At 38.3% G+C, this 24519-nt stretch overlaps 1 protein-coding gene across 2 annotated transcripts in view; it reads left to right on the plus strand.

Annotated features, from left to right (window-relative positions):
- The first annotated feature begins 12445 nt into the window (after window positions 1-12445).
- Window positions 12446-24519, plus strand: part of LOC149208624 (hexosyltransferase GAUT11-like) — a 39031-nt gene continuing 26957 nt past the window's right edge. Inside the window, exon 1 of one of the 2 annotated variants that reach the window (XM_089396129.1) lies at window positions 12446-13547. In XM_089396129.1, the coding sequence (XP_089252255.1) occupies window positions 13398-13547 (150 nt within the window). In that variant the 5' untranslated portion in view covers window positions 12446-13397. The remainder of the gene's footprint in view (window positions 13548-24519) is intronic. The other variant, XM_089396130.1, reaches the window with a different exon arrangement.

Below are 24519 nucleotides of genomic sequence, written 5' to 3' on the forward strand. Positions count from 1 at the left end.
AACCATCTGAATCCACACCAGACGAAAGTCAAAAGGTCGAGGCGGCAGTTGACCCGGTCTTGCCTTTAGAGGATCCATCTTCAGATGATACAGTCACCGGAGAGAACAAGAACGACACCGTTCAAATTCTCTTCGTAAGCACAGACTCCGACGAACATGGGGGCAGTCTACCCGTTCCTTTACCGCAGGAAGGAAGTTCGTCAGAGTCGTATCCGGCCGTCTATTCGGTCCCACCTCCAAGCAACCTAGTTGTTTCCTTCGATTGGAATCTGCTAGGCAGACCTCGTTTACCGGCTAGTGTACCATTTCGAATCATTACTCAAATATATAGAATGGTCATGGCTGGTACCATCATAGATGAAGGGGCTTCTATGAGTATCCTTTCCTCAACTGCTTGGAAAGTGCTTGGTTCACCATCGCTTTTGCCTGAAATGAGAAATCTAACAGGCTTTGACAAAGGAACCAGTCGACCGTTAGGGATCCTTCCCAATGTGTCGATAACATTGAGAAGGAAAACCGTTCACATGAACGTAATGGTAGTCCAAGGACCCCTGGATTATAATCTACTCCTTGGACGCGACTATATTTATTGCATGGGAGCCATTGTCTCCTCACTCTTTAGAGTAATGTGTTTTCTGCATGAAGGAAGAGTGGTCAAGCTCGTAAACCAGCTTTCATTCCTTGGTTCACACATAGCAAATAGTCAAATACCATCCTTGAATGGTATTTTCACGCAAGGAATGTCTCATCAATCCCCAGTCCATCCACCTGATGAGCGTGAGTGATTCAGAGGACATGACTGAAACCCAGGGGCATGCACCCTGGCCTGTTTCGATAGGAAAACCTTGGGTATACGGTAGGTTTCCACGAAGGATATATGACTGGTTTATGAAATTAGATTGGAATAAGATTCCTTCGTCAAAGTTATGTGAGTGGAGCCAGTTGCGCCACTCACCTTTGTTTATTTCGATAGACATCATCGAGGAAGTGTTTTGCCTGAAGTATGGATAGAACAGTCTTTGGTAACCCGGAAATTTTTCGCTATACCCGGGGGCATGCAAACCTTTTGGCGTGCAAGTGAAGAGCAACCATTTATTTTTTAAATTTGTAGGTCCTCTAACCCTTTAAACTCGTAGGATTGGTCGTTTCCTAACTTGCATAAAGAAAGGATGCAGGGCAAAGCTTTGAAAAAATGCCATTTTAAATGAGACATCCTTATTATACGACTGGATCGAGCAGTTTTAACGCGGAATTCAAGTTCGTTAAAAAATAAACATAAGCAATGAGCAAATGTTCCCCCAGAGTTTAAGCTCATTAAAAAATGAACCAATTTCCGGTAAATAACCATCGTGAATGTATTATCATTAGCCTTTGAAGCCTTTGTCATGTTCTCATCATCACCTCCACTCTATTTTGGCCGATCATTCACCTCCATTCGATTGTTTACCCCTTTTGAGGAACAGCTGCGAAGAGTGATCCTGTTAGCCATCCTTGTGACACTATCGTGATTGGAAAATTCCAAACCTTACCTGGAATTAACTGCTACCCAAATTTATCACTCATTCCTCAAAAAACGAGTCTCCTTTAAGCTTTTTTCAACTGACTCGTAAAATATGAAAAGATTGCTGAGCGATTGGCCTCTCCAGCTTGTTAAAGTGACCGGAAGTGCTATCCCTAGATTTTAATCTTTTTGGACCTGAGGGATTATTACACAAAAATATCGAGTGTTTGTTTTGTTCGGATCGTTAAAATTACCGAAAATTCATCCCTTTTGTATTGTTTTATACTTTTTCGGACTCAAGGGATTATATGACGAAAAAGGATTATTGAAGTTTTCTTTACGTCCCTTTTCAGACTCTCTAAAATTGAAAAGGACCGAGTTATCTTTGTTGTTAAACTCGTTAAAACCGAATAGCAACAAACTTGTCCATACAGACAAGAACGAGTTTCACTATCGCTAGGCTCGTTAAAACATAGCAATGGGTTTGTCCGAAGGGTAAATTATAGAACAAGCATATGTTATCCTCCTCAAGCTTGACAAAAATAAAGAGGTACTGGTCAGCAATGACTGGGGAAAAAATTGGGAAGAAAACTTGAAGAAGCTTTATTGGTAGCAAGTTGCTCTTGAACATGACACTTTCACTCCGCATCCGAGTCGGGTTGGGTTGTTCCGTTCACTGGTCATATCACCATTGGTCCGTCACACCATCCACATTTGGGGTTAACGCTACCAATCCATCATGTCAGTGTCGCCAATATGTTCAAGAGAAGTCGCTCAGAGAATTCACCTGTGTCTCATCCACTGCAATACATTTACGCTCCATTATTTCATGATCGCCACCCTGAATCTTATGTCATCAGATCGTTTTCATCTCCATTAAAATCATTTGATCCATTCCGTGTCATTGATGTGGGATTCATTAAGGCCCTCCTATGACGGATCGCTTCTTGTCGACATCAGCTCATTATCCAGGAAGTCGATCTAGGAACAACCCTTTCAGTACTTTGAAGCTTGCATGCCTCAATGGCAAGTTTCTCACTTCCAGCAACAGGTTTACATCAATGGCCTTCGACCAAAAGATTTTGCATGGTGTTCGACGCCAAGTCCCTTATTCACACCACGTGAATTGTACTGTAGTACCTTGAGGGTCATCATCATTATCAGTGATTCCTCTTGCGCCTGTTAACAACTTACATCATTGGCTGGTAATCAGGCGATGTCTTTCCATGTTCGACTCTAGAACATCTCTCACATGGATCGACTTGTACTTTGAGTGAAGATCAAATGATATTGAAGACCTCGGATCTAGTTTCATCCATCCGGGCTGCGATATATATTCAGGAAAATAAAGACATCAAATGTACATCATTGCTGCACAAATAATCATCCAATCCAAGGGATGATGGCTCTACCAGAATCATCAGACTGCACACAGACAATTGTCTGTCTTATGTACATGAAAATTAATTTATAAAGCTGAGCATGGGAATGCCCGCCTCGGCTAGATCATGAAAATATTATGAAAATAATGTATTGTATTGTATCTTATTACAGGTCACCTTCCATCTTGAAAAAACTTCGGATCCTCATGATAAAACATTTCACCTGACATGAAAAGATTAACGACCTCATGCTTTAGGGGGCAACTGTTATAGACATTTTTGGGCACTGCAACCCCAATCATAAATGTCCATAAACTAAGGGCTCCTAAGTCCCTAAAAGTGTTGTTCTAACCCCTAAAAGAACAAGGTCAACTGATTACAGCATCTCCCAGAAGTTCTCCATGAAAAACTACTCAGAACTGGTCAAAACTGGACCATCTCACCTGCTCCATGGTCAAAGTGCGCTGCATCCCACCTAAATGCACACGGGAGGTGCGATGCATACTGGAAAGCCCTTCTATGGGGTGCGATGGGCGAGAGTGGACAAATGGCAGGGTCAATCTGCAAGGTGGAGGATCAAGGAATCTTCTAGAAACTTCTCTTGTGAGACTTGCCTCTCTGCATTCGCCCAAGGATGAGTAAGTGATCATCAATCTCCCAGTGGAATCAAGAACTATCAGAGAGAGGACACTAATCAAATCTCAAAAGCTGACTCACCCCCCTTGCAAACATCTATATATGGATCCCTCATCCCAGAGATCCAGAGGCTGGAATTTTGTATCTTGTAAGGAAGTGCTGCTGGTTTCTTGGTGTAACATCATAGTGTTGGGTGATCTAAGCTTTACATGAGCTGAAGAAGGGCTTTCTTGCTGAGAGGATGACGCTGGGTCATAACAATTGGTTGTAATCCTATTTGCTATTCTTGATTATTAATAAAGCTATTCGAGTTTTCCTCCACATTCTTGTATGATTGATGATATATGCATTTGTGTGGTCAATATATATCTGGTCCTATATTGTTTATGATAGTAGATCTATGTTCTTGGATAGTGTTATGCTGTTTTGATTCTACAGGTACTCTTTGAAGCTGGGTAAACGAGGAAGCGAGTGGCAAAGATCTATCAGAAGGGAGAGGAATCAAGCAAGGAACCAAGTGCAAGACAGAGGTTGGTCTTCTTCATTCTCCTCTTATCTACTTCTCATAAAGGAAAATGAAAGTGGTTTTAGTTTGTTTGTTTCTAAGGTAGCTACCAGCCTTAGTGGGACTAGCAGCTTTGCATAGACACTAGATTTCCCGATAACACAGGGAGAAACTGAGAATCTGCTCAGTTTCAATTGGTCTTCAAGTATGATGAAGAAGATAAGAGGCAGCCAGGTCCAAAGTGGAGTCATTGTCCAAAAAAAGAAGCAGCGGTGGAGTTGCTATGATCAGTCTCCAAGTGGGAGATTGTTGGGTGTGAAGCCTAATTATCTTCTGTATTCAAAGGTATCGCCGCATTGGAACCTAATTCGTAATGGGTCGCTCGTAAAATATTTGCTGCAAGGGGGGTCGAGGGGGGGTGGCTACGACCTTTGAGAGCCCCCCCTGGCGGGGGGATCAGGGATAGCACCCCCAAAGCTAAAAATAGATGTAAAATTACCTTGTAAAATGTTGTAATTTCGTAGTCAATCTGGGTTGTTCATTAGGCAAAGATTTGACGGTAGAAGTTATGTTTAATTTAGGGTTTTTTTCCCTAGAAGGCAACCCCTCGCTATATATGAGGGAATTGTACTGCGTCTATGTAGATCTGTATTCTGAGTGAGGAAGAAAGAGGAGATTGAGAGTAAAGAGGGAATGACAACGGATCTGTTGTAGGTTGTATCTCTTCAGTTTGCTGGATAATATAAAAGGAAGGACTGACTGTTTCTCTGTGGATGTAACCCAAACTGGGTGAACCACGTATATCTATGTCTCTCTTGTTTTATGTGTTTTCTGTGTTTATTTTTCTGCAATATTTTATGTGTTCCATTGCTCTGTAATATATAATTTTCTAAAAGAATCCTTAGTAAAATGGCCATATTCATGGTGAGAATTATATTTAAACCAGATTTGTTTATAATCTAAAGGTTGGAGATGAGTCCAATCATCTAAAGAAATATTTATAGCCTTTGGTAATCCATTCTATAGTATTTGAGCACATGCAAACATCCCTAATTTTAGTTTTTTTGGCATGCAGAGGGCAAACCCGAATTTAGAGTGAAACAACCAACAAAACCTCCCAAACACCGACCCTTTAGACATCACTCCTGAGCAGGTTAAGTCTCAATGGAGGCATCTATGAGGGATTGTAGGAACCTAGATAGTTTTTTCGTGATAAGGAGATGTAGATTTTGAATTCGTCATTAACCTTCATTCAATATCCTAATGTTCAAAACAAAGAGAATTAAGTATACCCCAATTATGTGAAGTAAATTCCTCATATTTAAATGAAATAGAAGCACAAACAGTCAACACATTGTTCGCGGACACAAAAAATCTAAAAATGGATTTTTATTATTATTGTAAAATATTTATTACATTCCAACTGTTGCAACTCACTAACCCAATCGGTCAACTATTACAACATGAAATTAAAACACCAACTACATAATTAGAATCCTCAAGTGTACAGGTCTAACCATCTACTGTATCGCTACTTATTACATTGTGGCTTCATCTATATAGATTTACATTAAGTCATGAAACTGATAAAGAACCTATTGTTACTATGGGTGGTAACTATTACCATGTGCAGAAACCCATGACCTAAGCCTAAAGCCTTTCCTTATTTCTTGCATTCCACGCGTTGACCCTTTGCTAAATTTTTTGCGTCGTTCTCCTCTATGCAAATCCCAAAATATTTTAAAATGTCGCTCCAATAGGCCCCTAACACTCACCTATGGCTCATCCCAAGCCACTCAATCCTTTTGTTATTCCATCCCACTACCCAAAATATTTTAAAATGTCACTCCAATAGGCCCCTAACACTCACCTATGGCTCATCCCATGCCACTCAGTCCTTTTGTTATTCCATCCCACTACCATTGTCACAATAAGTCTGTCTCCGCCTCTCTATGTTGGCTTAAAATTTGGTGCACTACTCCAAATTATTCCATTTCTATTTCTTCCTTTCCTTCAAGGCTGCAAGTATAGGTTTGTTATTCATTGGTTCCAATTCTTTGTGCCTATCTTTTCCCCAAAGATTTGCATGCCACCTCTTAGCGCATGTAGGGTTGAATCCTTATGAATGTTGTAATTCATGCAACTTCAACCATCTCCATGTTGTTTGTCGGTAACGATGCACTACTGCGGGTTAGGCGCAACATCCCCATGAACTCTATCAACTATTTTTGTGCTCAAATTCCTCAATGGTACATATATGTTTAAGAACTCCCATGTAATATATTATCCAGTGCTAGTATCTTTACTAGATTTTCCATAGACTGCATAGGGTTGACCACTGCTCCTGACATCTTAGTTATAGTATTCTTCTCTAATGCTCCTTTCTAGGTGGCTGTCATTTTAACTTTCCACCGATTTCTATCTCTACAACTCTTACCTCAATTATCCTGACTTCCTTATGTTGCTCTTTGCTCTCCATCTCTCTCATACACAATGAACTTGCTCAACTACTTGTCTAGACTTTATAAATCGCTGCCATGTTGCACCATCATTTGGAAATCTATCAAACCTAATCTCATATGTGGTTGTATTTAATTCTCTTGATGTGTATTGCCTCAATGCATGTAATTGGGCCAAGCGACATCGTATTTGCAACCGATCTTGTTAGATTCATTGCTTTTAATAGAACCACGTCATTATGGTTCACTCATTCATCCATTAAATGAGTGTCCTTTCGTTCCTGTCATGGCCATGATGTTAGTTTGGCATGGCTCTTTTCTCGATATTTCTTTCATTTTCGCTTGTTGTTCTTACTCATGCTTGATAGTTGTCTATTCCCTTGGCGCATGACTACCCTGTTCTTCTCTTTCATACTTGTGCATGATTTGTTGCTCGAGCTATTTGAACAAAACATCACCTAACTATGATTATTTATTTATTTTGGTCTCGAAAACAATTTATTTATTGGTGTGTAGAGGGAAATCCTGGGTTTAGAGTGAAGTAGCCAACAAAGCCCCTTAGACACTTGCCCTTTTGGCATCGCCCGCAAGTAGCTGAAGTCTCATTTGAGGCATCTATGAGGGACTATAGGAACCTAGACAATTATGTAGTGAGAAGGAGATGTAGATTACGTAATCGTTATTAGCCTTCGTCCAATGTCTTAGTGTTCAATACTTAAAAAATTAAGTATACCCCAATTGTACGCAGTAACTTCATCATATTTATCCAAAATAGAAACACAGATAGTTAACACATTGTGCGTTGACACAAAAAATACTCAAAACATTTTATTATTATTACTGCAAAATCTCCATTATGTTCCAACTATTGCAACTCACCAGCCTAGTAGGTCAAATGTTATAACGTGAAAACAAAACATAAACTACATAATCAAAATCATCAAGTGTTTAGGTCTAACCATCTACTCTATTGCTACTTACTACATTGTAGCTTCATATATGTATAGATTTACATTAAGGCACAAAGCCGGCAAACAACCTACTTTTACTATGGCTGATAACTATTACCATGGGAAAAAACCCATGACCTAAGCCTAAAGTCTTTCCTTATTTCCTACATTCCACATGCTAACCCTTTGCTAACTTTTATATGTGGAATCCTTATGTGTAGTGCTCCTTTGGGTAGATCCTAAAATCTTTCAAAACACTACTCTAGTAGTCAAATTTGTTAATATTCTTACCTAAGGCACTTTCCATTACTTGTTGAATTTTTTTGTTCTAATAGTGTAAAGGAGATGGAGTAAACACACCCATGCTACGCCAACAAAAGGAATATGATTTCTAGGACCAAAATCTAACATCAATTATTTTGTATACATACCTTGGGGGTGAATAAAGTATGGACCATTTATGAATATTAGATCTTGATCCTCTTTCAACTCCAAAAAAATTGTGTGAAATCCCCTTTCACAAAAGAAATAAGAGAGCTTACCCTTAATGGGGGTAATATACTTCTTTTGTACTTATTGATGCATGGCCTTAGGTGAAGGCTAAAGGCCAAAAGACTGACCCTATTGAGACTCTCTTTCTCAAAGTTAGGACTATGAGACATAGGGCTATTAGTGGTGACTTAACATTTGAAATGGAGTCGAGTCCACCTTCTTAATGAATTGAGTTGGGATTTTGTGAGTTTGAGGATGGCCTTGAGAGGAGAGGACCAAAGGTTTCAAGGCTAAGGATATAATTGGTAGGGAAAGGGAGCAAGATGAGCTTTGACCCTTGAAAATATGGCCATGAGGGTCAAATAGGAACAAGGCAATAATATGTTAACGATTAGGATTTACTTAGAGCTAGAGCAAAAAATGGTATTGTCTCACAAAGAATAAGCATTATGGCATTTAGTCTTATGAATCTTCCTTGTATAAAAAAGCAGGAATGCATGATGGATTCATTGGACTCACATATCACAGACAAAAACATTTCACAAGATTTCAGAGTTTAAGATGGTTTGGGTTTGTTAGTTGTTGAAAGTTTTTACCTAGTGACAAAATGCTTCATATTATCATTATGTCACAAATGCATCCTTCCTTAATATGAGGATATTACAATGCAATGTAGTATGCTTTAAAACGATCCATTTTACCAAGAAGTCATTATTGAGGGTATTAATCCCATCAAAGTCACCCATAACTTGTATCTAGTTCCAATCACTTTGAAATGATAATATATACAAGAAAGATGTTTCAAAAGATTGAAACATGAGTATGAGGCATTTGAAATTTAATGAATACATAAAATACACTTGTTTTACCATTTAACCAAACCCTTGTTAACAAATATAAGTGGATGATTTAGATCCTTGAGGAGTAATATGCATGGAATCTTTGATAATAATGCACACAACTTGTGCACCTTGGGGTTAATCTTTTCAAAGCAGGAAAAGACTTACAAAACTCAAGGCTATTAGCCTAGCCTCTATTGGTACAATCTCAAAACATTAACAAGTAATAACATCATCATATGTAGACAAAACTTAGCCACTTAAAATAACTTAATGGTGGTTTGTAAGGGGGTAGACTTCAGCCCCAAGGGATAGCTCAATGGTCGAGTTTCCGTTTCTAAGTACCTTGCCAATTGGGAGGTCATGGGGTCAAATATCCTCGATGCCCTTGCTGTTAGGCCCGACTAGATAAGCCGACAGGTAGATCCCTTCTGGTGGATCTGCTCGGATTATTACCCGTGGATGTAGCGGCCACTCAGTGACCGTGAACCACAGTTGAAAAAAAAGAAAAGGAGGTATACTTCCACCCATGCGATATGCCATTAGGCAGTGGGCCATTAACCCATTTCCTTTCATTCGAGAAAGACACACTCTTGCTGAATCAAAAATAGTTTAATTCACACTTTGGGACAAAAAAATGGTTTCAACTTAGATTATATATGCGAGAAAGTTAATGTCTTTCATTGCTATCGCTAAAGCTACCTTTAGTAGGTTCATTTACTTTTAACTAACATCTAGTATCAATCTCTGTTGAAAAAAATATTCAGTATCAATCTCATCCCTTGGGTTGAGCTCGAGTGGTGGGGAAAACTATTTGTGATCCTCTATACTTGGGTTCAATTCTTGGGATATGTTGGCCCGTTGTGATAAGGCTCAACAAGTGGGCGATCCCTGGGATAGAGCTCCTTCATGGAGTTCGATACATCTAAGCTCTTGCTAAGTTATAAGTTATTGGTATATCTAGCTAGGAGGTTGGTGTTACAGTGACAACTAAAAGGCTTGATCCAAGAAGTTACCAATTCACTATGGTTTTAAAAAAACATTTAGTTTTATTCTCATACATAAAAACCAAATAGTACCCTAATTAAATTTTAATAATATATTTTCAAATATTTTTTAATATAATTATGGATACACTTTTCTTTCCCTTTTAATTATGCATAATGACTTTTTTTTTGAAAATTTCTTATAACAAAGTTCAATTATTTTAAGTTTTTATCTCTTTTTAGTAAAAATTAGTAATAAAATTCTTGATGACATCATAATTTTTTATTAATATAAATACTTTTTAAATGCATAAATATATTTAAGGCGTAGTCTAACTTATAGACGAAATGACCTTTTTTCACAACTATTCAATTTTAATCCAATCAAAGATTTTTAAAAACTTGAGTTTAAATTGTTTGATGTGAATAATTCGAGTGCCCCATGAGTTTGTGTTAAATTCATCTATGCATTCAAAAATGTATTTTAAACAACAAAAAATCTTGAAATTGTATTGCCAGATTTTAGTGAATTCTGGTGAAAAAGACCTATATTTAATGTCTAACAAATTCTATGTACTTCCTCTTATTCTATATAAATTTAACAACTAAAAATAAACCATTTCAATAATTTCTCACCAAGTTTTAAATAAAACTTCTATGTACTTACTCTTATTCTATATAATTTTAACAACTAAAAATTGACCATTTCAATAATTTCTAAGTTTTTGAATTAAGACTTGTGTGATCCATAATAATTATAACATCATCTTTCAGTAAAAATAACCAGATCCAGGCATTGTAATAAATAGATGTAGAGAGCTGCTAATTAGCCGTTAGCGAATAACAACTAGTTTGACTAAGGGTAGAAATTAGTAAAGGTTTTGACCAAAAAAGTGTAAGAGAATCTAAAAAAATATTATAAAACAAGAAGTTATAATATGCTGATTTAATAGAATAATTAATTAAAACATTTTATAACCCCTTATAAAATTATTAATGAATATTATTATACATAATATTCTAAAAATATTAATATTAAGGTTTAATCCTATTCATATCCCTAAATATTAACTAATATAAAAATAATTATAGAGAGTCATAAACTAAATAATAGGTGGATTAACAAATAATCATATTATAAAAATATAAAAATATAAAAATAATATAATAATATTGTTTAGAGGAATAAAATTAGTAAAGGTTTTGACCAGAAAGGGTAAGAGAATCTAATTAAAGAATTTAAAAATTATTTTGATAAAATAATATTATAATAAAACAAGAAGTTATACTAGGTTGATTTAATTAAATAGTTAATTTTATGAGAGGAGTTTTCGGCGAAAATCACATCATATTTCGTTTTCCAACGCGTTTCGAACCAACGATTGTGGTTCATCGTTAGGACTCGTTGGTTCGAAACGCGTCGCTGAACGAAATATGATGTGATTTTCGCCAAAGACTCCTCTCATAAGCTTGATATGGATTACAGAAGCCTCAATTCTACAAAAATAATTAATTTTTATTAAACTTTTTATAACCCCTTAAACCCTATTAATGAATATTATTATATACAATATTCTAAAAAATATTGATATTAATGGTTTAATCCTATTCATAACCCAAATAATTTTAGAGAGTCATAAACTAAGTAATAGGTGTATTGCAAATAATAATATTATAAAAATATAAATAATATTAAAAAGTAATAATGATATTGTTTAGGGGAATAACGAATATTAGTAACAATATTAAATAGTAAAAAAATAAATTGGGATAAAAAAATCTATTTAGGAAGAAATCGCAAGAATCCAGCATCCACTGATACTCCAACCATCATCTCTATTTAAATTAACAGTCTCTTTTCAATTTCTAAGGCCTCCCTAAATTTATGATGATGAAAATGGTCAATCCTCGCAATGACCCTAGCCTCTTCAATGCAGATGTGATGATTGGTTTTTTCTGCATGCTCTGCCAAAGCGGAGGAGCGAGACCTTCCATGCTTGATGTTGGTAGCATGTTCACAAATCCTTTGGTTTATTGATCGACCGGTCTCACCAATATAAGGAGTTCCACAAGAACAGGGAATGATGTAAACACCCTTTCCATCCTTGGGGTTAACCGGGTTCTTAACAGAATGAAGAGAACTCCGAATAGTGTTAAGGGGCCTAAAAGAAGAATGAACCTTATGTTTCTTCAAGATCCTACAGATTTTGTCTATGGCCCCTTGAATAAAAGGAAAATGAACACCAGAAGACCAATCTTTGGGGTCAATCTTACTCTTAGGACCTTTTTCAACATTTAGAAAAGCCCTAAGACCTTGAGACCTACTATAACAATTCTTATTAAAAACTTTGAGGTGAGTTTTCTCATCTTCAAGGTGATTTTCGTCAAAAACTCGCAACGCCCAAGTGGCTAAGGTGTTGAGAATGCCTAGCTTTTAAGTAGGAAAATGATGGGAACTAGCATGGAGATATTGCTATAAATAAGTTTTCTTCCAAAAAAAACTTGATGAAAAAAAAAACCATCATTCTCCTTTGAAATAAAAATATAAAACATTTAAATTATGTTTTCTCTACGTTTCATACCCATTAAAAAAATTGAAAAATTAAAAAATATTATTTTATCGAAAAGGAAATGAAGAAGAACAGATAAAATTGCAGTAAAACAACAGAACATGAAGCAGTAACCAATAGAAATGTAATACGGTTTTTAGATTCTGTGAGATCCCGTCAAAGTCCCACGTCTCCACATGGACAAAACGATGGAATCGCCACTGGTTGCCACCCCAAAGGTAAGCACATGCACATGGTTTAACTTAGTAAAGAAGACCAAGCTACACAGCCAGCCAACCCTACATGGTTGTCCTTCCTACAGAAGCAAGTCAGAGAACAATTAGCCATTAAAATAGCTCACAGCCAGCCCTACATGGTTGTCCTCATAGAAGCAAGTCAGAGAACAATTAGCCATTAAAATAGCTGGTACAAGGCTTGTTCGCCGGTATTGACTTTTGTCAGATCCTACCTCCAAGCGCTTTTGGAAGAATCCGAATCCCAAGAGGAGAGGAAAACATTTAAGAAAAAGGGGAAAACCCATTTTTTTTCAATAAAATTGGAAGATGTAAGAACTCACCCAACACTATCAGGAGGCAATGAAAAATAGTAAAATATATGGGTTAATGGTGAATACCCACAGGTATTTTAGCTAGAATATCGGGATAAGCATTGGTATTGATGTGGGCACTCACATAGGTGGCCGTGATCAGTTTTGAGATACATCAAGTTGACGGGATCGTCCCTAATGGATCTGGCAATGCCAGGCTTTTGTCATGGAGGTTGGCTGTGCCAATAGTAACATTGGGCCTAAGCTTTTACAGAATTCAGTGATTAGATCTGCAGGGCATAGTACTTTTGGGCATGAAATGAGCTTTTACTGCTCTCGGGGAAGGAGGTCAATGAAGAGGATAGATGGCCCTGAAGAACAATTTTATGCAATTTACAGAAGATGTTTGTTAAGGAAATTTGTTCTTACTTCTCATTTCTTCCTGTGGATCGTTGCAGCTCTTATCAATATGAAGCAGGTGGCAATCATAAGTGATTTGGTCCTGTAGAAAAATAGGAATATAACTATATCTGAGCATATATATATTAAAAATGAGGCGGAGAGCTACAGATTTCAGGCGCCCAGCGCGGAGGCGTCTGTCCAGAGGATTTTGGGCAGCTCTTGGAGGCTTTTTATTCATATTGTTTATGTTTCTTTTCGGTCATGAGAGGCAGCCAAGTCCTGATGTTTTCCATCACGAGGTAAGGTATTTTTGTCACGTTGTGTTTTATCTGGCATGGCGTTGCATTAGGATTAGGATTAGGATTAGGATTAGAATGAATATAACAAATTCACAGTTTGAGTAAATTTTTGTTAATTCTGGTATACACGAGGACATGGAAATTGTCCAAAAAGAATGGTATGAGTGTAAACTAGTGGTCCATGCCGATTCTGCTGGAGAATGTGATATAAGTTGGACTGTGATTTGATTTTGATTTTGACCCGGCCAAGCTTAGGGCTCAAGTGGAACTCCATGTTTGTCAGGCACCCACGTTGCCACTGTGGCTTGGGAGGTCTTTACTAGCGACTTACAAATTCTGGATCAACACATCAGTCTATTTATAATTTTGCTCATGCTGGTCTCCAGTGCCTATCCCAGGGAATAAAATTCATGGACCCTAGGGAATCGAAAAATCATGATCTCCATTCCCCTGCATTATATCCTAGAGATATTCCTTCCATTTCTCATGCGGATGTTGTTCATATTGATATTTGCTCCTCTGTTCTATTTTTTTCCTCCAGGAAAAATCGTAATTTCCAGGATGAAAATTACATGCTATATGATTCATAGATATCAAAGTCAATTACACTGTTGTGACAGTGTTATCTACTGCAATGTTGGTTCATCCTAGGAGATATATACATGTACATACAAAACTGCTAAAAATATTAAAGTCATCCAAAAACCTATACAAATCTGTGGGCGATTAGTGTTGATTCTGTCCGCAAGTGTCCCTGATGAACCAAAAAATACCGAAAATATCAAAAGTCATTCCTCTATGTGCACAGGCGCCTGCACATCATCAATGAAAGGTCCGTGATAGTATTGGAAGTGCTCTGAGTCGTTCTCTTCTGTTACCTGCTAAGTGTCAAACGTCTGCTGCGCGCCTTCTTTGGATAGCTGATCTGCCATATGGTTCCGCTCCTTGTAAATCTGAAGACAAGATATAGCATCAAAACTAGATTTGAGCAGTAGCACCTCATCCAATAAACTTCTGAGAGTGTGTGTGGCATGTGGATTTTAAAGTAAACCAATTGACCACCACTTTGGAATCACGAAACACTTGTAGATGATTGCAATTTTTCTCAAGAGCAAATAACAGTAGAAGTTTCAGGTTGTGTAACTCAGCATAGTTGTTTGTCCCCTGACCCAGGCCTGATTTTATTCTGAAGTGATGTGTTTGAGTAAGATAGAGGACCGTGCCTCCACTGCATCGTCCTTCTTGTGAAGAACCGTCAAAATATGCCCTTGGTGAGGACTGAGGCGTAGTCAATTGCTTCCATGGCTACAGAACGAGGGGCAGGTGGATTTATATTGCTCCTCTGTTGGTTGACACATCTATAGACTTATTTTTATTTCCCGTGCTTCTTGTTGCCTCACTTCCTATTTGGATGTGTTGGTTGTCTTTGTTAATTTGGTGAAGGCACTAAAGATGTGTAGCTACAAAATCCCAATTCTGCATAAAAATACCAATCATTTGAGCTTCTTCAAGTTCTGTATACTGTTCGTCTGAAGATTATATTAATATTAGTGGATTGTGCAGAGCAAGCTCGCTAATTTAGTTCTCCAGACCCACAGTAAAAAAGGCAAATATATGACAAAGCGTTTTTATTAGAAGTATGCTCATAGTTGGTTAAATGAACTTAGGGCTAGCTCACAATCGGGCTTTTGATGATAGTGGTTACATCTTGTTTACATGGTTTCTCTCTAAGTTTTCCAATAAACGTTTTCCAGATATATGAGGTCTTCCATTACAAATTCCAATATGTACTTGTAGAGCATGTGTACACTACAACATAGGCCATGGAATGACAACTTATTTTGCAAATTTATTCAAGGGTTTTTAACATTTGTTTAGACTTTTTTCTTTTGCTTTTTCCCCCTTTGCACAGGTAATAGTGAATTTTAACAGCTAGTATCACTGTTAGGTTGCTTGGTAAAGGTTAATGGATAGGTACTTCTAATTGTGCTGGGATGCACATTCTACAGCCCAGTACGAGGGAGATGTGTAATGTAATGCAATACCGCTGTGGAGCTCAACAACAAAATATTAAAACAAAATGTTAATAATAAAAAATAAAAATAAAAATATTTAAGTTGCCTTCATATATATTACTAATAAACAGACATACACACCAATGGTGTGAACAAAAAATAAAACCCACCCTAGACTCAGATTGTTAAAATTGGCAACTAGGGCCAAACTCCACATGGGTCATCTTATTTATGACAGCTGATATTTTTCTTGGATTCCTCTCTCTGAGAGGTGTAGGATTGATCTAAAGATCATCCGATTCCGACATGTACAAATGAAGTTCTGAATTTATTTTGACTATGGACAAATTGTCAAGGTCGACCAACAAACTTATGTAGGTTCAGAAGCCCAACAGTCATGTCTATTCATCCTCAATGTTTGCTATAAATACATGATGCCTTAGCCTCATTTGGACACACTCACTTCACACATCTCTCTCTCTCTCCTCATTGATTGGGTACGCTTTTCTGGGCAGCATTCTCTCTCACTTGCGAAGGAAAGGAGGACAAAATTTCTGTTTTTGGGCGTTGACTTCGTTGACCAAATTCTGGGACAGTTTGAACATGCGTTGACCTGTTTGACTGCATTTTTGGGTGAGGTATTTCTGTTTGAGCAGGCTGCATTTCTGGGCACAGAAATCAAGGTCAAACGCTGACTTTGACCAGCGTTGACTGCAGCTAGGGCTAATTGCAGGTTGGCTGTTTGACCAGATTTGATTGGGCTGATTTTGGGCTGTTTTGAGGGCTGATTCATCTTGCTGTTTGGAGGCCAAAGTTGACTGAAGTTGATCAATTTATTGAGGGTCAAATCTGCCCTGTTGACTTTTCTTGTTAGGGCTCTTTTGCTGCTGTCATAAATTATCAGATTTGTAAATTGTACTATCTTTCTCTTTGCTCAACTATTGAAGACTATAAGAAAAATTGATCAAGGGTTTACCCACATTGGGGTTTGTCCCTCGCTAGTGCCACATCTTGTGTCCTCTTGTCTTGGCTTGTCTTCTACTATTTATGTTTATGTTCTATCTGCATTTTACTATCATGTTGATGTGATTGCTAATGTGGATATTGATATTGGGCTAATAAAGAAATTGAAGTAAAATTACTCTAAAGCATAGAACATACCATTGTTGCCTAAAATTAACATGGTATCAACGCTGAGGTGAAGACAAAGCCCAAACAAGAGTGAAAGAGAAATCACCAAAGACAGTTGGACAAGGACAAAAGGCTCAATGGGTTCCTCATCCTGCTTCCCGGCTGAAGACAAGCTCCATGATAAATCTGACTATCATGGATGGAAGATGTCTCTTGATTTGACCTTGGAAGAAAAAGCAGTGATGGATTATGTGCAAGGTAAAATCCCTGAGCTTCTTTCAAATGCATCGGCTGCTGTGAAGATCAAGTACAATAGGGCTGACGTCAAAGTGAAGAAGATTATCAGGGATTCCATTGACAAACACCTAGTGGCCTATATCTCTGAATTGAAGACCTCCAAGGAAATCTATGACAGATTGGTTGACATGTTCAAAGTTAGTAATGCTAATCAAATTTTATTTCTCAAGAATACGCTGAAGGATATTAAGATGGGCAAGGACAAGGACATTCAATCCTATTTCTTGAGGATTACTGAGATAAAAAATGATCTACTCTCGATTGGAGAAGTCATTCCTGACAGGGAACTTACTCTCACCACCCTTGGAGGACTCCCACTTGAGTGGTATGTATTTAGAACCACCATACTCAACAATGATCGAATTCCAGGGTTCGAAGAATTGATGTCGAGATGCATTCAAGAAGAAACAAGAATGGTTGAGCAAGAAATGCCTTCTAATAGAAGCAACCCCACGACATTCTCTGCTCTTGTGAAGAGGAAGAACAATGCAGGTTCAAAGAAACAAAGTCAAGGAAGACCGGGATTTAAAAATGGAAGGAAGGGAAGATGCTTTGTTTGCAATAAGTTTGGCCACTATGCAAGGGAGTGTCCAAATAGAAGGGACACATCGCATGATGATGATCACAATCATTCCAGGGGCAACTTCAACAACAACGACCAACGAAATGGCAGGTCCAATGGCAAAGGAAAAAGGAATGCGGGACATCAAGGAAATGGCCGACCCTCCAAGAAATCAAGGAACTCCAAGTATGAAGAATCCAATGTTGTGAACATTAAGCAAAAAGAATACTATCTTATATCGACCCTCTCCATTGCCTCTCCTCTGGACACATTGAGAAATTGGCTGATTGATAGTGGTGCCTCAAGGCACTTCACCGGATACAAGGAAGTCCTCTCTAATCTGATACAAAAGGAGACAAACTTGGAGATCATCCTTGGAGATGATGCCACCTATCCCGTAAAGGGAGTAGGGAATGTTACCCTTCAATTGAATCAAGGCAACACTGTTCATTTGCAAGAAGTACTATATGTACCCGATCTCAAGAAGAACCTGGTGTCCATTTCGGCAATGGAAGACAGAGGATTCAAGGTGGCTTTTATTGATGGGAATGTACATGTTTGGATTTTTTTTTTAAAGATGCTTTTGCTCTTGGGTTTAGGGTTGACATTTTATATCAAGTTGGAGGAAGTCCATTGGGAGCCATGTCTTGCAACACATCTCTACAATCTGAACTATGGCACCGAAGGTTTGCCCATCTTCATTATAAGGCCCTACCCGATATGAGACAGATGGTGATAGGTATGCCTGAGTTCAAAGTAGAGCATGAAGGTGTATGTCTGGGATGTGATGAAGGAAAACTTACAAGGGGACCATTCCCCTCAAGTAATAGCAAGACCACAGATATATTGCAACTGATCCACTTCGACATATCTGGTATGATGCCCGTAAACTCCTTGGGACGATACTTATATTATCTCACCTTTACGGATGATTATTCTTGCAAGACTTGGATCTAATTCTTGAAGAAGAAGGATGAAGTGTTCACTTGGTTCCGACACTTCAAAGCCTTTATCGAAGGCCAATTCGAGAAGAAAGTCAAGATATTGAGGACTGATAATGGACTGAGTACAAATCCAATTAATTCCAAGATTATTGCAGAGACGCTGGCATTAAGAGGGAGACTACAATGCCATACACTCCTCAACAGAATGGTGTGGCTGAAAGGAAGAATCACTCTATTGTAGAAGTTGTTTGTTCCATGCTTCATGATTAAGGCCTTCCGAAGTTTCTATGGGCTGAAGCTGCAAATACCGCCGTGTATGTTCAAAACCGATGCCCTCATCAAGCATTGGACGCCAAGACTCCTAAAGAAATGTTCATTGGTAAGAACCTCGATGCCTCTCATTTTAGAATTTTTGGAAGCCCCATATATTTTCATGTGCCGAAAGGGAAAAGAAGCAAATTGGGTGCATCTGGGAAGAAAGGAATCTTTGTGGGCTATAGTGAAATTTCTAAGGGATATAGAATCTATGTGGCTGGTCAAAAGGAAGTTGAGATAAGTCGTGGTGTCACCTTCGATGAAGATATGACCCTCAGGAAGATCAACAACCTTCCTATCCTAAGGAAGGATAAAGAAGATGACATCGGAAATTAGGGTGAAAAAGAGGACGAAATGATGCTTGGTGTTGATGAACCCATGGGTCCGATTGATCCTCCTCCTCATGAGCCCTCCTCCTCCAAAAGGAGACCCTCATGGGTTAGGGAGACTCTCGAGATGCTGAGAGACACATTGCACCAAGGGGGACTTTCTGTGAAAGCAACAAGCTGAATAGGTATCAAGGATATTTGACCGTCATGAGCACTATCATTCAAAATGAGCCTTCATCAATAGAAGAAGTCGTGAAGCAACACGTATGGAAGGATGCTATGAATGAAGAGTACGCGTCAATTATGAAGAATGGTGTCTGGGATGTGGTCCCTAGACCCTAGGACAAATCGGTTGTCACCTCCAAGTGGCTCTTCAAATTCAAGCATGGAGTTGATGGTAGTGCAGAAAAGTTCAAGGGTTGCTTTGTTGCTTGAGGCTTCTCTCAAAAGGAAGGCAATGAGATATTTGCACCTGTTGCCCGATACACCACCATCCGCTTGATCATAGCCCTTGCTGCCTCGCAAGGATGGAACCTACATCAGATGGATGTCAAGACCGCTTTCTTGCATGGTTCAATCAAAGAGGAAGTCTATGTGGAACAACCTGAGGGGTTTGAGGTTCATGATCGGGAATCTCATGTATGCAGGTTGAAGAAAGCTCTCTACGAATTGAAGCAAGCACCCGAGCTTGGTATGAGAGGATCGATAGCTATTTGATGAAGCTGAGATTCACTAGAAGTGAAGCTGATCTAAACCTTGGTTGAAAATGATAAACCTCTCATTCTGGTACTTTATGTGGATGACCTCTTTCTGACAGGTGCAGACCCTCTCATTCACAAATGTAAGAGGGAGTTGGCTTCTGAATTTGAGATGAAGGACCTAGGACCGATGCACTACTTCCTAGGGTTGGAGGTCTGGCAAAATCCAGGTGAAATTTTCCTATCTCAAGGAAAATATGTTGTGAAGATATTGGAAAGATTTGGGATGGTGGACTGCAAGCCTGTGACTACCCCGATGGAACTTAACTTTAAGAAGTTATGTGGTAGTGCTGCTGGACCTGAATTGGGAAATGCTTCTAAGTATTGTCAACTCATAGGAGCATTGATGTTCTTGGTGAACTCCTGTCCAAACATATGTTTTGCAGTTAACACATTGAGCCAATACATGGTTGAGCCTCATCATATACATTGGATTGCTGCCAAGAATCTTTTGAGATATCTTCAGGGCACAATCACTCATGGATTGAGATACACTGCTGAAAATGTGAGGCTGCATGGTTATTTTGATGCTGATTGGGTTGATAGTGTGGTGGATCGCAAGAGCACTTCTAGATGTTGTTTTTCCTTGGGTTCTGCCTCGATATCCTGGATGAACAGGAAGCAGAAATTGGTTGCTTTGAGCACCGCCGAGGCTGAATACATAGCTACTAGTATGACCTCTAGTGAAGTTGTCTGGTTGAGGAAGCTCTTCAGTGAGATGTTTGGACATGTGCTGGATACCACCGTGATCCTCTGTGACAACTAGAGTGGGATCCGATTATCAGAGAATCTCGTGTTTCATGATTGCTTCAAGCATATAGATATCAGGTACTACTTTATCCGGGACATGATACAACTTGGAGCAATAAGGCTCCATCACATTGGACTGATGAGCAGGTCGCCGATATTTTGACGAAGCCCCTGGGGAAGGTCAAGTTCTTGGCCTTCCGAGAATGACTTGGAGTCGTGAAGACACCCTCTTATGAGGTTCCTGTGTGAGATGGACATTGAGCTCTGGGAGCTCGGGGGGCTTGGGGTACTTTTTGGAGTGATGAGAAACAATAGGGTGAGTGGTTCAGCCTTCCCCTAGTGGTCTGCTGTGTACAGGGTGAGTGGTTCAGCCTTCCCTTGTGATACCCCTTGGCAACATGTAGGCAGGATGAGTGGTTCATCTGGCCAATGAGTAGGGAAATGAGGATAGGGACCATAGTACTACCGATGGACGCATTGTGTACTACCGTACTCCCTATGCTAGGATGACTGATATTGCTCTGGGATCAATGGGAACTGACTTTGGGTCAGTAAGAGTGGTATGAGACACTCTCTTATGATTGGAACTGACTTCGGTTCAGTAAGAGTGGTATGAGACACTCTCTTTTTATTTGTGACTGACTTCGGGTCAGTAGAGAATGGTATGATACATTCTCGATCGCTTCTTCTTCTTCATAGTTCACCAGAGCAGAGCAATGCAGAGAAGTGCATTGATGGCAAAGATAGTACAAATTGGCAGATGGATTCGCAGATGGAATTCTCCCTAGTTGAGAGGGAGTGTTAAAATTGACAACTAGGGCCAAACTCCACATGGGTCATCTTATTTATGACAGCTAATATTTTTCTTGGATTCCTCTCTCCGAGCAGTGTAGGATTGATCTAAAGATCATCTGATTCTGACATGTACAAATGAAGTTATGAATTTATTTTGACTATGGACAAATTGTTAATGTCGACCAACAAACTTATGTAGGCTTAGAAGCCCAACAGTCACGTCTATTCATTCTCAACGTTTGCTATAAATACATGATGCCTTAGCCTCATTTGGACACACTCACTTCACACTTCTCTCTCTCTCCTCATTGATTGGGTACGCTTTTCTGGGCAGCATTCTCTCTCACACTTGCGAGGGAAAGGAGGACGAAATTTTTGTTTTTGGGCGTTGACTTCGTTGATCAAATTCTAGGACAATTTGACCATGCATTGACCAACAACGTTGACCTGTTTGACTGTGTTTTTGGGTGAGGTATTTCTGTTTGAGCAAGCCACATTTTTTGGCACAAAAATCAAGGTCAAACACTAACTTTGACCGGTGTTGACTGCAACTAGGGTCGACCGCAGGTTGGCTATTTAACCAAATTTGACTGGGCTGATTTTGGGCTTTTTTGAGGGCTGATTCATCTTGCTGTTTGGAGGCCGAAGTTGACTGAAGTTGACCAATTTATTGAGGGTCAAATCTGCCTTGTTGACTAGCATTGACTTTTCTCTTTAGGGCTCTTTTACCGCTATCATAAATTATAAGATTTGTAAATTGTACTATCTCTCTCTCTGCTCAACTATTGAAGAATATAAGAAGAATTGATCAAGGGTTTCCCCATATTGGGGTTTGTCGCTCGCTGGTGCCACATCTTGTGTCCTCTTGTCTTCTACTATTTATGTTTATGTTCTATCTGCATTTTACTATCATGTTGATGTGATTGCTAATGTGGATATTGACATTGGGCTAATAAAGAAATTGAAGTAAAATTTCTCTAAAGCATAGAACATACCATTGTTGCCTAAAATTAACATAGATCCATCAAGTGTTGAGCTTGGAAGTGTTAGAAAACTTGTTGAATGGCAAGGCACAACAACAAACTGAAATCAGAAAACTGATATGTAATGTGAAAATAAATGGGCACAGAAACGTATGTTCACCAAGCTTGGCGTCGAAACAAAACCCACAAGATCCCCTAAAACTCAAACAAACCCTACTCTAAAGCATGAAAACATATTTAAAGTTGCTTTCTTCACTTTAGAGCATCTTACCTTTTGCATTTGGTGTAACTCCACATGGTAACTTTAGAACAAAAATGTTTTATTTATTTATTTTTAATCAAATTACTTTATTCAACTAACCACTTAACCTTAATGACTCTTAATTCCCATATTAGCCCTCCAAAATTACAAGACAAAACTAGGCTTATTCATTTATATACCATTTCTGGCATTTCTACTAAGCTGCTACAACACATAAATCTTCGGTTATAATGATAAATAAGTTGGTAATACTGGGTGTTTTCAACATTCCTTGTCATTGTAAAGTACATACATCTACACTGTTTGTATCTTTGGGGAAATTCTTTAGATGGTTAAGCTTTTGCAACTTGTGAGTTGTTATCCAAGATGTAGTGTAAAACAATTACATTGACAATTGAACACAAACTTCTTAGCCAAACATCGTTTGCAATACCTTTCTATTACGTCAACTTGTATCTTCCCTATGTTTGAATCTATAGGAGAAACATTTTATATGGAAGATATGTGGAAGCTTTTTTTTCTTCAAAAAAATCTTGTAATTTTATTATATGCAAACAAAATTACATTTATTACATGCTTAGAGCATGTCTGTCCTGTCACAACAAAGACATAACTAGTCATCTATACAACTTCACTATCTAAGTACACTTGATCAACTCTTTTAATTAGATATTTTCCCACAGATTCCTTATATAAAAAATCCTAAAGGAGACAGTTAAAAAATAGCCTTTAAAAACCTTAGACAGAAACCCATACAAAAAGTCTGTTGATAGAAACTTTAAAAGAAGAAAAACTAAGTTGCACTGAAACGGATACGGATATGGGGTTTGAAATGGATACGACAAATTTTCAAAAAATCTGGATACGATACGACAAGGAAATGACACACACACACACACATATATAACAAAATAAGATTTTCATATTACCATTCATCTTTTAGAATCTTGATTCTATATCTAAAAATACATAATCATCATCATGAATTCAACATAAACAAATCATCATCATCATCAATTCAGCATAAGCATTGTCATCATCATTAGTGATTATTATAACATTGAACATGCCATCAAGTTTCTCAGTTTCTGTTTCAAATTTCAATCATTAACATGACAACATCATCACCAAAATTAATAATGCACAGTACAAAGTACAAAGCAAAAAATGAACTATGATTGGCAATCTACTATGATATTATCATATGGCATATTATGGTATTCAATGTTCATTGTTCAAAAGTTTAAAACATCATCATAAATTACATTTACATATCATCAAATATGTCTTCATCCATGTAATTAAGATCCACATCCTCTCTAGGAGTGGGAGCATTTTCTGCCATGTCCACTTGAAGATCCAACTATTGGTGCCTCCTCATCAAACAAAGTCATATGAGACATGACATTCAACATCATATCCAAGTCAGGCAACTCTGGTTCCACATCCCATAGTTTGGTGGGCCCAAATTTGTATTCGTCACTCTTGTGTGACAGAAGGCAAAGGTTCGAATGAACATACACTAGTTCCTCAGCCTTCTTGGAGCCCAATCTGTTTCACTTCGTCGAATGAATGAAACCATATGTACTCCAGTACCTTTCTGCTGAAGAGGAACAAGCAATCTTTGACAAGATCCTGATGGCCAATTTTTGGATATGTGGAAGTTCCCCATCATAGTAGTTCCACCAATCAATTGGACTTAATCTGGTTTTGTCCCGCATAGAATCAATATCAACACCCAAACCCTTTTATCCCACAAAATGAGAAAACTCTGAACGAATCTGAATCCCAATTTCAAGATCTACAAATAGCTTTCTAAAAGCTTTCTTAA

The sequence above is a fragment of the Pinus tabuliformis genome, chromosome 1_2 (assembly GCF_031772625.1).
Source record: "Pinus tabuliformis cultivar Carrire ecotype Pingquan chromosome 1_2, CPIR1, whole genome shotgun sequence".
Lineage (NCBI taxonomy): Eukaryota > Viridiplantae > Streptophyta > Pinopsida > Pinales > Pinaceae > Pinus > Pinus tabuliformis.